The following is a 15,256-nucleotide window of genomic DNA, read 5'->3' on the forward strand; positions in this document are numbered from 1 at the left end:
AGAATTACCAGAAAAACAGAAGAAACCACCTAAATAAGGAACTTAAATAAATAGAAAACCTCAACAGAGAGAAAGAATTCAGAGTATTCTGTAAGAAAGTTAACATCAATAGAAAAGAATTCAAGGCAACCAACGGACAATGCAGAAGTCAGAATGGTGACCTATTAACAACAGGGAAAGATGTATTAAATACTTGGGTGAAATACTTTAACCGGGCACTTAATATAGAGGAAGAAGAAGAAAACCTGGAAGATGAAAGATATGAGGTAAAAGAAACAGACGAGAGGGAAGGGGAACCAAACACGGTTCTTAAAGTTAAAGATGCAGTTAAAAAACTAGCCAGAAACAAATCACCCTGAATAGATAATCTCACTATATACTAGAACTATAAAGAACTATATAAATAATGTGGCCATGATACCATAATGGCATTACAGCAGCTTATAAAATAAATATGGACACAGAAATAACTCTCCGATGATTGGAATATTGGAATACTTTGCATCATACACAAAAAAGGAGATATCTTTGAATGCTCTAACCACAGAGGAATTACGCTTCTAAATGCAGCGTATAAAATATTTTCCACAATACTATGACCCCGTATGGCACCATACTCAGAACGGATATTATTAAAATACCAGGCTAGTTTCAGAGGTGGTAAATCGACAATTCATCAGGCTGCAACCCTTAAACAAATTTTAGAAAAAACACTGGAATATGGCATTTACACTCATCACATATTTTTAAACTACAAAGCAGCCTACGACTCTGTGAATAAAACAGAAATGTTCAAAGCAGTGAAAGAGCTAGGAATACCAAATCAGTTAGTAAATTTAACAAAACTAACTCTTGAAAAAGTTGAATGTAGAGTACGAATTCAGGGGGAACTGTCTGAACTTTTTAAAACAAATAACGTGCTGCATCAGGGAGCCTTTATCTCCTGTATATTGTTCAATTTGGCTCGGGAAAAAGTAATACGTATTTCACAAATTACAAACATTGGTTAAATATATAATAAATCAGTGCAAATCCTTGCCTATGCTGATGAAACATATCAATATTGTTGGGAGAACGGAAAACGCTGTACGAGAGGCGTATGTAGCATTAAAAGAATCAGCTACAAAAATGGGTTTAATAATAAACACCAACAAAACGAAGTATATGAAAATAAGCACGCAACCACAAATCCTACGACCACTTATTATAAAAAATAACGTCATCAAAGAAGTGACCGAATTTGTATACCTCATTAACATTGAAAATAATACTACCGCAGATATAAACCGCAGAATTTGCACGGTGAAAAAATGCTATTTTGAGAACTTCTTCTCGATATTATTAGGCACTGGCAAGGCCTACAGGAATAAGGAGTTTGAGAGATGAGATGGCCCTGAACCGAAATGTTTCAACAGGAAGACACACCATTCTACGATTTCTACAAAAAACATGACGTCGGATTATTAATAAGAAACAAAATAAAAAAAATCAGTAATAAACGTGATACCATGATCCAAATGGATTTATCGCGATGCAACTGACGGGTAAACCATTTAACATCAACATAATCAAAGTATATACAACCACAGCAGACAAAAGCAGGTCGAGAGTTTGTTAATTTACGACGAACTGAAAAAGAAGTTCTTAATAAATAAAAAAATACTAAATAAAAAATTCCCTATTAAATATTTATTACTTTGTTAAATAATAATTGCTAAAACAATACAAACCTTTGTGGAGTCCTCTTCTCTCCTGGTATGATCTGCAATGAATCTAACACCATCTATGGCTTTATGGACTTCAGGGCAGTGGTGCCACGGATGGCACTCCTTCATTAGAACGTCATTGAGATGTTCTTCTATATGTTCAATACCTTTCGAATCTAAAATGTGTTCTCCTAAATGGAATCCCATACTCGGGGGTGGAGTTGTACCGTGGATGCTACAGGACCGTAAAGCTCCTGCCTCCAATTCCCTGAAGATAAAATTATAAGAATTTTAATTGTCACACACATCTTTTCACAATATAAAACTTTTATAATCTTTTACTGGGATCAAGACACCTAGTGACGTTACTATCACAGCCTTCATTTTTGTAAATGATACTTAAAACAGTTTCCTTCAATTGGCAAAGTTTGAAAAAGTTTTTTTATGAGACCTTTTGTCAACAAGTAGTTGATGTACGCTGGATCACAAGGTTTCAGGTCAGATCTTGGCAGCCAATTCGACTATACTAAATATTTCTCGCAAGCTCTGCTAACATACACAAAAATAAAGGATATCTGTATATCCACATTGCTGTCCTTTCTAGGAAGCACATAATTTTAATGTCGACACAAATAATCCACTAGTGCATGTTGAAACATATCAATAACTCTTTTTATGTTTTATATTTTTATTTTTTTATTATTTAAATTTTTCACTCAAACGAACTCAGTGGCCTATCGGGACTAAACCAAATAAATCTCCATTGTGGAGCAGAACACAATTACCTGCACTTTGAGCTATCGACAAACATTCACCAGTTAGTTAAAAACGCACTTTTGATCGAAAATAGGATACATTAGATCCATTTTCAAGCAAGTTTCTCCCACGCAGTCTTTATGCTAAGATAAAGATTTTTCGATAGCCCTAAATCTCGTATCGTTACCTAGGCTCAATAATAAATGACAACAACAACATCAGTCAAGAAATACAAGCACGGATTCTTAGCGGTAATAAGTGCTTTTGTGCATACAAAGACTTAATTGAAAAATAAGTTACTGAATCGTGAGTCTAAGCTTAGAATCTACAAAACAGTAACTAGACCAGTGGTCACATATGGATGTGAAACGTGGACCCTCTCAACAACTGACGAAAATCAACTGGGAATATTTAAGCGCAAAATACTAAGGAAGATATTTGGACCAACTCAATGCAGCGATGGTTCGTGGAGAATTAAAATAAAACACGAGCTGGATGAACTAATGCAGAGCGCAGATATTGTAAGATTTGTAAAGTCACGAAGACTAAACTGGCTTGGTCACCTAGAAAGAATGCCAGATAATCGAGCTGTGAAAGTAGTCCAGAGATGGAAGCCTCAAGAAAACAGAACAAGAGGAAGGCCCCGTAAAAGATGGATAGACGACGTAGAGAGGGATCTTAAAACCATTAACATCAGGCAGTGGCGAAGGAAACTATCCGACAGGACAGAATGGAAGAACATTGTTAAGCAGGCCAAGACTCACAAAGGCTAGTAGCGCCATTAGAAGAAGAATAAATCTCGTATTAAATCATACAACTTTTGTTAGTGCCAGCCAATAGGAAAGCAATATCGCTTCCTATGATCTATGCTAGATTCTGGGGTAGAGAATAAATTTGACGTGGTAGACCAAAACTAATCAGCATACCTCATTACATATAAAACAGCTTAAGAATCAAACTCAACAGATTTTTTTTTAAATTGTTTCTCAGTGATTAAAATACCAGTAAAAGTAAGAATTAATATTAATTCCATGAATACTAGGCATCTACAAAATCTGTAGGGTAGGGTCGCCTATATTGGACCGGCTCCTAAATTGGACCTTTGCAAATTTGAGCGAACCGACAAGCTATCCCTTAATACCAACTAGAACTACATCTCAAAAACTGTTAGAGTTTCAACACGTGTACAGCTGTAAACAATGGTTAAGAAAATATTAGTGTTTTCGTGAGTATTTTACTTCCAATACAAAGATACTACTGCTAGTTACCGTTCAAGTAAGTAATCACAACATTTATAATATTTTTATTTCTCAAGATTCAAGAGGCCATAGTTTAGGGATTATTTTTGTAACCTAACCTCCAAATTGGTAAGAGCCGTTGAGGGTGAAATTTGATATTGTTTAGCTTTAGAAGAAGAAGTTTTTCTAAATTGGACCAGCAATTGACTTGTAAATTGGACCGGTCAAATTTAGGCAACCGTATTGTAAATTAAACCAGTCCCATTTAATTCTTCATAGATGTATTTTTTATTTCAGAATGTCATCACGTAGTAAAAAATGGCAAGTGGAGCACAGAAGATTTAAGCAGTGCTATTTCCGCTTTTCATATTGGTTCTTATGGGCTTAATGAATGTGTAAGGTTGTTTAAAGTACCTAAAGCTACACTAAAAAGACATCTCGAAGAGAAAAACAAACGGGCAAATAATGCAATTTAAAAAATGGGCAGTTTTACTGTATTTAATGACGATGTAGCAGAACTGGCTAAGCATATTTTGATTTTCGAACACTGAATGTTCGGGATGGGTATACGAGACGTCCGCAAACTGGCATTTGAATTGGCAACAAGAAACAATTTGAAACATAATTTTACCGAGAGAACATAAAGAAATATCGTTACGGCAGCCGGAGAAAACATCAACGTTAAGGGCAGCAGAATTTAGCAAGACACGAGTAAATGGCACTTTCTATGAACTTTTAGAAAGAATTTGTGAAAAGGAAAAATTGATCGCCACACGCATATTCAACGTCGATGATACAGGCTGCTCAACCGGAAAACGGCAATATCAGAAAGTATTAGCCAAGAAGGGAAACATAAAATTGGGAGCATTTCTAGTGGAGAGAGGGGGGTTAATACTACTGTAGGTTGTTGTGCTAATGCAGCAGAGCAATTTGTACCACCCATGATAATTTTTAAGAGAAAACGTTTTCAAGAGGAACTTTCATTAGGTGCTCCGTCTGGCAGCATTTTCACTATTAGCGGTATTGGATATATCAGTAGCGATATTTTTGTAATATGGCTTAATCATGTCATTGAAACAGTTAAGTCAAACACTTAGGCATCTGTTTTGTTATTGTTGGATGGCCACAGCACCTACAGTAAAAACCTAAAAGCTTTACAAATTGCCAGGGATAATGGAATAAGGTTATTGCAGTAACCAAGTCACACCACACACAGACTTCAACCATTAGATGTTGAATTCTACAGAGCCTTTCAAAATGTTTATGGACAATGCATTCAAAAATAGAGGAGAGGCTTATGGTCTTGATACAACAGTAAGAAATGCACAGAACGCTTTTCGTGCTAGTTGTATTTGGCCTATAGATGAAATTTTTTTTAAATAAACTGATTTTGCGGCTTTATTGATGTTTAAAAGTGCATCAAACTCTAACCATAAATCCCAACAGGAAGCATCCTCTTCTGAAGATGATAATATTCCACTGGCAGAACGAACGAAGACAGCAGCATCAACTTCCCTAAATATTAACGTATGGTCCTAAAGTTTTGGGAAAAATTTCAAAAGCATATAACTCTGACCACAATAATCTTATATTTTTATTAAATTATTCAACAATTTAACTTAACTATCCTTATTATAAATCAAAATTCAAATGACAGACAAGGGGCCATTATTTTCGATTTGCCTAATAATTCCCCTGACACGTTGCATCATCCTTTGGACGACATCGGAGTCAATTTCTCTAATTTTTGTATATATGCGGCGTCTTAACTGTTCCTGATTTTGTGCTTCCCATCCGTTATTATAGACTTTCCGACTTAATATTTCCCAGAACTCTTCAATTGGACGAGCCTGAGGTAGGTTGGGGGGATTCTCTGCTTTCGGTACAAAGGTAAAGTAAAGTTTCGACTTGTTGACAAAATGCACTCGCCTTAACGCGCGGCAACATCTCGGAATTCTCTCTAATTGATCCTTTGTGTATTTTTGAACTTTCCTTCTTTTCCGGTAGATAATATTGTTACTCGATAGGGTCCTGTATACTGTAGTCTTTCCAACATGAAATCTTCTGGCCAGTTTTCGCTGTGAGACCCCAATTTTGTTCTTAGCTGCTTCAATCAGTCTTGCCTCTCTTATATGGTTCAAAATTTGCGGTCGGCCACTTTTACGCAAGTTAACACATGGTATCCCTTCTTCACATTCTCTGATTGTGCGATAAATTGTCGATTTGCTTATGTTTTGATCTCGATAAATATTAACAAGATCTCGTTTCGACATTCGCCCAACCATATTATAAACACCTCGACGAATATCAATTTTATAAGACATTTTGCAGAGCACAAACCAAAATATTCTGCTTTGTTTATTAAATGTCAATAACTGATGAAATTTCAATTCCATGGCCTTCTTTGTTAAATGCATTTTGCTTCTCAATCAGACCAGGTGAAATTTTTCCCAAAACTTTAGGACCACACGTTATTTCAGTTCAGAATATTTCGCGGTTACCTGTAAAGAAATGAAAATCATCAAAAGTTTACCGCACCCAGGACGCTGTTGAATTGACTAGTTCCCCGTAAAAACGAACTTAAAGCACGAGCTGAGGCATCTAAAGTAAAATCGGTTAAACCTAATTTAAAATTGCCAAAAATTGGTTGTGAAAAAAAGGTAGCAAAATTATTTGTAGCTGAATCTGACAGCTGGTATTGTGAAATATAGATATACGAAATATAGGAATGGATCCAATGTCTTAAATGTAAAATTTGGTTTCATGCAAAATGTGCCAATGTATCGGTAAAAACTAAGATATTGTATTGTTCAAATTGTAAAACTTAAGATTGAGATTCATAATATTACATGAAAATATAGATTTTTTACATTTAGGTTAAGTTTATCAGTTACAAAACGTTAAAAATTAGTTTATGTTATGTTAATATATATTTTTTAACACTTTTTTCATGTATAAATATAGGTTTTAACATCGGTCCATTTTAGGGCGCTATTGGTCCAATTAAAGATACAGGTATGGCAAATTGGACTTTTGTTTATATTTTTTTCATATGAAAAATAAAATATTATAAACTACCATGTATCTATTGTTTGTGATTTTTTGGAATATAAACAGTATTTAGTAAATGATTTTTATGATAACATTTTGAAATATTTATTATTAACATGTGTAAAACAATAGATATTTGAAAGGTGGTCCGAATTAGGAAACCTTACCCTAATTGATTCAAATTTCTACCAATAAAAACAAAGCGAGTTTTTTAACTCAATATGTTCTCAATTAAATTATTGAAACAAAAAAGTTTATTCATCGATTCAAAAAGCTAAAACGGGATTTATTTAGAAATAATTAAAATTTAAATATTTAATGGTGCTTAAAACATTCCACCTCATCCGTCACAGATTTGGCAAAAGTAGTCCCTACCCTTTTACGTTTTACCCCAATGAATCAAATAGAATATTAAATATGAATATTTAACGCTGATATTTCTACCATCAATTTCCTAAACGGATACTTCAGGGAGGAGATCGGTTTGAAAAATTGAATAAAATTTGGTCTGCGGTGTATAATTTTTCATCTTTCGGGAGAGTCTTTACCAAGAGAACATGGTCAGGAGTAAACAAGATATAATAAATTTTAAAGTTGTGGTCGATACTGATAAAAATTATTTAATGTAATGCTGTTAGAAACAGTTAATAGATGCTTCTAAATGCAAATTAACTACAATATTAGTTAAAAATACGTTCATTCTGACGTTTCGATTTCCACTTCAGAAATAGTTCTCAATTTCAAATTTAATAGTAATAACTTAATAAAAGTTTAATAAAATGGGGTTATTATTTATATTTATATTAAAATTCTGAGAGGACCTCAGTTTAATAACAATAATACTTCAAAACACAAAGAAAAAGGTCAAAGATTATAAAAGATCATCAGAAGTGATGGAAACAGAAAATGGAGCTGATCCTGTATAAGACTATTTAATCTAGTCTAAGGTCTGCTTGTCATTATGCTAAATTCAGTACTGAATTTAGCTTGTATCTAAAAATTAGAGCACGTTCTAATTTCTTGTATTAAAAATAATGAAATATTAACTAAAAGATGATAAACGTGAGGTTGTTCTCAACTGATTTCCCATTCAACATATTTAATATTCCTTTGCATAACTCCCTTTTCTAGATCTATTTTTTCTCTACATACACTTTTTTTAAGAAGTGTATGATTTTTTTTCTTACGCATCATTATTACAATTAAAGCTTCTTCTTTAGGTGTCTTCTTAGCGAAGGTTGGAGGTGACCTCTGCAAAATCTTCCCTATTTTGGTCTTTCCTTATTAAACTTTGAAAGTCTAATCCTGTCCAATCTTTGATGTTGCGCAGCCAGGTCATTTGTCGTCTACCCGGGCCGCGACTGCCTTCTATTTTCCCTTCTATAATAAGCTGAAGGAAGTTATACCTGTCGTGTCTAAATATGTGTCCAAGATAAGACGTTTTACGCTTCTTGACAATTTCTGTGATTCACGCTCTCTATTCATACGCCTTAAAACTTCTTCATTTCTAACGCGGTCGGTCCATGGAAAGCTGACTGTTAACGTCCAAGCTTCCACGCCATGTAATAGTACACTATATACATAACACTTTATCATGCGGTATCGTAGGGACAAATCAAGATTACTGGTAGTGAGTAGCTGTCGCATCTTTAAGAAGGTGTTTATTGCCTGTTCTATTCTACATTTAACCTCTTGTTCTTGGTCTAAGGTTTCATGTATCCAATAGCCTAGATACTTAAACTTTTTCACTTGTTCAACTAGATTGTTGTTGACTAGTATGTTTATAAATGGTGTGTGTTTTTTTGAAATTACCATTGTTTTGGTTTTTTTTACATTCACCTTAAGGCCGTATAGTTCTCCTTCTCGCACTACTTTGGTTAACAGAATTTGTAGTTCTTCTTCACTGCCAGCAATAAATACTGTATCATCGGCATACCTGATATTGTTCACGATTTTTCCATTGACTTTTATTCCTTCTTGTGCTTCATCTAGAGCATGTGCAAAGATGTCCTCTGAGTACAAGTTGAATAATAATGGTGATAGTATTGTCTGACTCCTCTTTGGATGTTTATGGTTTCAGTATCATCCATTTCAGTTCTGACAGAGGCGTTTTGGTTCCAGTAGAGTTAAAGCTACTGCATATAATTTTAACTTCTTTTTCATCATAATTATTTACCTGTGTGTTTTGTTTACTCTGATCAAATAAAACAAACTTCATTGTTAGGTTATCAATACAAAATTAGTAAAGCGCATGCCTACATGCTAATTAAAATTAAGATAGTTGCAAACACAACCCCACATTGTTCATACTAAATCAACTTGCGCAACTAACTAATATTTTCAGTACTAAAATTAGCATAATATCAAGCGGACCATACAATGGGTAATCACAAATAACAAAATGAACAGACCAGATATCCTAAAAACATGTCAAAATACGATATGCGCCAAAACCTACAGTACTTGTTTTCACGCAGTTCTTCTTCAATTTTGTCAAATTCTTCTGTTTTGGGTCTTTTCCAGCAAACCGGTTTAGCCCAAGCATCTCCAATCTCATATGTTGTTAATCGAGGAGCACTGTCTTCGTCCTGGACCACGTTTACCCTCAATATTGTCCTTAATTACGGCCTGTAGAAAATCGTATATGTTGTTTCTTATTACATGTTCAAATTTGCAGTTTTCCGTTTTTTTTTATTCTGTGGAGAACTTCCTAGTTGATGGTGTAAAAAGTCCAAGGTATTCGTAACATTCGTCTATAAACCTATGTTTCAAATACTTCAAGTCAGTTCTAACTGGCAACTTTTAGCATCCACTAATCAATTACATCTAACAGTGTCAAATATATACACATATATATATATATATATATATATATATATATATATATATATATATATATATAGCACTTTACAAAATTGTATCTTAATTGCAAATCCACTGACCTATCCCATAAGAGACTTTTAATAAGTTTGCCCAGGTCATTTCAATTTGCGCTCGGATTTCTAAATCAGGATTCAGATCTTCACTGATCCAGCTGCCCAGGTATTTAAACTTAGAGACTTTGGTTATTACTGTTCCGTATACATTTATGTGCACTGGTTGATTCCTATTCCGGTTTACCACTAATATAATCGTTTTTGCAGTGCTAGGGCCAATAGATCGCCTTTAACTAATATCTTGTTAAGCAGGCCCTGTAGAGCTTCAGGAGTATCTGCAATTAGAACTGTGTCATCGACCTATCTTAATTAATTTATTTATCATTCACTTTTATGCCATTCTCTGAGCCTTCAAATGTGTTTTGAAATACAATCTCAGAGTAGACAAATCGGACTCAAAACATTAGAGAGGAATTAATTTATTAATCACAACACTAAAATTACCAACCAAAACAATACCAAATAAACTGGATCAAATTAAAACACAAGCAGAAGAACAAGAAGGTTTTAGGTCGAGAATATCATGTACCGACGCTATATTCATAATGAGGCAAGTGCAAGAGAAAGTAGGTTGTCTGCATGAGACAATATAACAAAATATACATGTATGTCCAACATTTATTTCATCTTCCAAAATAAATTCTACAGACAAATAAATGATGCCCTAATGGGCTCCCAGCTATCTCCAGTAATTGCCAATATCTTTATGGAAGACTTCAAGACTCGAGGACTATCCACATCAATGATCAAACCCACATGTGGGCTATGTTATGTTGACGATACATTCGTCAGTTTCTCCATGACAGGGATGCTTTGGTGTCTGTTCAAACCCATCTGAATGGTATACATCCTAGTATCCAGTTAACGATGGAGGTGGAAACTGATTCATCCCTACCGTTTCTCGACGTTGTCATAAAGAAAAACCAATCCCAAGGTTGTCATCACTCTGTTTATCAAAAACTCACCCATACCAATCTTTACTTGCATGCCTACTCTCAGCGTCCACCTTCACAAATTAATTCAGTTATTAATACCCTTGTCTCCAGATCAATACGCCTTTGCGATGATGCAAGTAGACCCGCTGAGCTCTCTAGTTTAAAATAAGCTCTCTTCTAAAACGGTTACCGCGAAAATCACGTCAATAGGAGCATCCACAGACATCAATCGCCCACTCAATCTCAATCCAAAGACTCAAACCCTCATGACACGAAAGCCTTTCTCCTTTACATTAAAGGTGTTACTGACAAAATCGACAAAATTCTTAAATCACAGAAATAAAGACAATATTTACTCATAAACAAAAAGTTTTATCTCTAGTCCGATCAATCAAAGACAAAATTCCAAATAAACAAAACGGAGTTTATGAAATTCCTTGTGGAGACTGCCCCCAAACCTATATAGGCCAAACAAATCGTAGAATCCAAAATAGTATTAATGAACATTCCATTTCTATTCGCAAATCCGACTCAATTTCAGCTCTAGGTCAACACCATCTTCATCCAGGTCACAAAATTGATTTTAAAAACTTTGGAACCATAGCCCCAATTCGCTTCTATAAACCAAGAATTATCCGAGAAGCCACAGAAATTTAAAAAGGCCAAATTGTCTCAATAAAACAGATGATGGTTACCTTCGACTTGAAAATTTCATAAAGAAAATATCGTCCGCTCCACCCATCAATCAAAATCCTACTGTTAGAAATTTTCGCGGCAACCACCCGCCAATCCCCGCGCCAATTACCAGGTTGGCCCCCACGCCAACCTTCACCCACGTCACCATCCACAGCATAAATGAACCGTCCTCTGTTCCCAGCACCAGTAATGCGTTGGTTAGTGATCAATGTAGTAGTGTCAGGGGGCTTGGGAGACTGAGACCTCAAGAGCCCTGAAGAAGACATCGAAGAGCATGTCGAAAGCTCGAAGCCATGATAATCGACGCGGTTCAACCCAGAAGACTGTTGAGTTTAATATTATTTTCTGTAATAGTATTAATCTTAGCCCTAGGTTTAATTGTACTAACCGCGGAAATCTTTCGGAACATATAATATTTAATAATAATATATATATATATATATATATATATATATATATATATATATATATATATATGATATTGTAATTTTGAAATATGATAAAACAATAAAAAAATTAATTATGATCCAATTTCATAATTCATATGTATTGTTATCTCAGGGTTTCTATTTGAATTCAAAAAATACCTTTAACTTTAATAGTATTCAATAAAAAGAGGCATAACAGAAATAAATAAAAAAACTCAAATTTGTGCAATACAATTAAAATATAATAGTAAAACAAACCTTTTAAAACTGTTTATACAACTAATGAAATCCTTTAGAAATAATTGTTCCCCAAATCATATAGCTTTCACATATAAAATTACAATAGGAAAATTAGTCTAATCTATTGTCTCGTCTCAATAAATTTTTCTCTGCACTCTATGAAAATAATTTACTTTAATTAACTCTCTATCGAAAAACTCCTTCCCTGGTTCTGCTTAGAAAAACAGTCCTGTCGATCAAAAGAACGTCCTGACTCACGTTTCTATCTCCTTTTGGGATTGCCCCTATTTGCTTAGCTCTTCGGGAATAATAATTTGTTTGTACTTACAAATTCTGCATCCTTTTCATCCGGCAAATCAGCTTTCAAAACTTACTGACACTACTATTTTTACAGAACCTATACTTTTCTTTCAACGTAAAAAAACATACACACACTTGTCGACTTGATTTTTCCTCCCTTCTTGTCCAACAGCAGATGACCACTTTTTCTGCTTCAAAAATCATTCTCGTCTCTCAATCTCTTCCATCATTTTCTGTTGACCAATCAACATCCTCGACTCAATCCTCCAAACGCCAACACTTTCCAAATCCCATAATTGTGTACAAAAATATGAGACAAAGACTTTCTACTTTCTACTAATACCCTTAATTATTTGTTTCATGGTAACCGAAATTAATCCTTGAAAAATTGCAGGTAGATTTGATATTTCAATATAACATTTTAGTTACTTAAACTAATCTTTATCGACACATTTAACTTAATCTTAAATACCTATCCTAATTTGAAAAGTCCGAAATTTATCGTAAATCTAAAACTGAAAAAGTCTCTTTTCTTCACAAAACAATATAACTTCACAACACAATAAAATTAAACCGTATACCTAAATATGATATAACTATAACATGATTTTACAAATTTTTGTGTCTTCTTCTTTTCCTCTATTAATCTTTCTTTATATATATATATATATATATATATATATATATATATATATATTATTAAAAATTTTAATTTTTCCTGTCGCTATACAAAAATCATAATCGATATTTGCTTTAAGGAGTATAAAACTACAGAAGACTCCTACATAAAGAAATAGCGCATACTACAATTTATCAATATCGCGTTGATTCATTCTTTCCGAACAAATTCAATTCTTACTTGCCGACTTTTGAGTATGAATGTACATCCAAAAATATAAAAACGTAAATCAAATAGAAATAATGAACTGGGAATGAAAAAAATTATTGAACTTACCTTGGGGTCAGTTCATCTATGGAGCTGGCGTTCGGGAAAAATCCCGACGGATCCTCCGCTAAGTCGGAGGTATCGTGATAGAGTCCCGAATCTCTTAACTCTAAACCGTTACATGTTCTAACCATAACACGATGACTGAAACAAGAAAATTATTTATTATGAAATGTCCTGCATAATAATATGTAGTAGGAGATAGGTTATAACTGGAGAAACTAAAATGATGTCATCAATATTTAGGAACATGAAGGTTCACTTCGAAAAGATAAAAAAGGTATTCTATGTGAGTAAAAGTACAACTGTAAGAATTTTAACTATATTAATCTTAATTGACAGAACCAAAGGTTCGAGTTTTGGTTTTGCTTCCAAGAAGACAAACTATTTATTTTATCTGTAGAGGCAACGCCAGAAAAAATATTTATCTTTATATTCTTTATATTTAATGGTACTGTAGGCTCACAAAGGGAAATAAATGGATTTTATTTGTCGTTCGAGGTATGGAGAACCCTTCATTCCACTCACCCCACCTCTCTAAAATAAATTATAGGGAGCTAGTTGAAATGTAACGTTTAGACTATCTTAACACGTTCTTCTTCTTCTTCAGCCTTAAGTAATCCAACTTTGGACATAGGCCTCCCCTATGTTTTCTATTTTGCGCCACTTGCTTCCAGTTGTGACCTCCGATCTTCTTAATATCATCAGCCCATCTCATTTGTGGTCTTTCTCTATTGTTGTATTTCGTGGTTCCATCTTTTATCCTTTGGTCGGGCATTGTAACCTGCGAAGCTCCATTTTAATTTGGCAGCATGTTCTCCTGCTTTTACTTTGGTTTTGCTTCTAATCCATTTGTTTGTTTTTTTGTCTATAAGTCTCACCCCGAGCATTAATCTGTCAATCGCTCTTTGTGCTTTTACTATTTTATCCATATTAGACTTGGTGAGTGTCCACGTCTGAGAACCATACGTGACTATAGGGAGGATATACTGATCGTAAATTCTGGTGTTCAAATATTGTTCTATTTTAGTGCTTTTTAAGATACAACTCAGTTTTCCAAATCCTGTCCATGCTAACCTTATTCTTCTGGTAATTTCGGCAGTTTGATTTTCTTTGTTAACTTTTATTATCTGTCCCAGGTAGATGTATTCGCTTACTGTTTTTAAATTTATGTCGTTCAACGTCATTTCTTTAATGTTCGGGGTATTTGTCATTATTTTTGTTTTTTCCATCTTAAGACCTACTTTTTCCGAAGCTTGAAATAGTTGTGTCATCATGGTCTGTATTTCTTCGAAACTTGTAGCGAATATTACAATGTCATCAGCGTATCTCAAATGACTCAGTTTTCTTCCATTAACATTTATTCCTTTATCTACCCAGTTAATGTCTTTGAACACGTCTTCCAGTCTAAGTGTAAATAGCTTTGGAGAGATAACATCTCCCTGGCGAACTCCTCTGTTGATTGGTATAGCTTTGTTTTTCGCATCTATTTGTATTTTCATTGTAGCTTTCTTGTAAATATTATGTATGAGCATTCTGTATCGGGAGTCTATCCCGCAGTTGTTCATAGCTCTCTCTATTGCCCAAAGTTCTATAGAGTCGAATGCCTTTTCATAATTAAGGAAGTATAAGTTCAAGTGATATTCATTGGCTTTCTCCATTAGCGTTCTGACTGTAAGAAGATGATCGGCTGTACTGTAACCCTTTCGGAATCCTGCCTGCTCTACCGGTTGATAACTATCGAGTTTCGACGTTAACCTGTTAGTTATTACTCTCATATACAGTTTAGTTCTTAACACGTTAGCTGCGCATATTTTCTTCATGCCGATTTAATTTCGGATATGCAAGAGCAAAGCTGTGTTTTTACATAAATTGTACGTTGCCAGTTCAGGCGACAAGCAATTTCTCGCATACATAAAGTGTACATAAGCATGTACACTAATCATTTGGAAATCGAAAGAAGCAAATGTGTAAAACATAAATTAAAAATGTTTATTCAAGACTTGTTATACTTATAGCAGATC

The 15,256-nt window shown here is 34.2% G+C and overlaps 1 protein-coding gene across 2 annotated transcripts in view; it reads right to left on the minus strand.

Moving 5' to 3' along the window:
- LOC140448963 (acetylcholine receptor subunit alpha-like) overlaps positions 1 to 15,256 on the minus strand; it is a 1,000,791-nt gene that overhangs the window by 10,387 nt on the left and 975,148 nt on the right. For both annotated transcript variants that reach the window (XM_072542105.1, XM_072542107.1), the window contains exons 11-12: positions 13,242 to 13,376; positions 1,731 to 1,974 (exon numbers count right to left, since the gene is read on the minus strand). In XM_072542105.1, coding sequence (XP_072398206.1) covers positions 1,731 to 1,974; positions 13,242 to 13,376 — 379 coding nt within the window. The remainder of the gene's footprint in view (positions 1 to 1,730; positions 1,975 to 13,241; positions 13,377 to 15,256) is intronic.

This window comes from Diabrotica undecimpunctata, chromosome 1 (assembly GCF_040954645.1).
Source record: "Diabrotica undecimpunctata isolate CICGRU chromosome 1, icDiaUnde3, whole genome shotgun sequence".
NCBI classification, from domain to species: domain Eukaryota; kingdom Metazoa; phylum Arthropoda; class Insecta; order Coleoptera; family Chrysomelidae; genus Diabrotica; species Diabrotica undecimpunctata.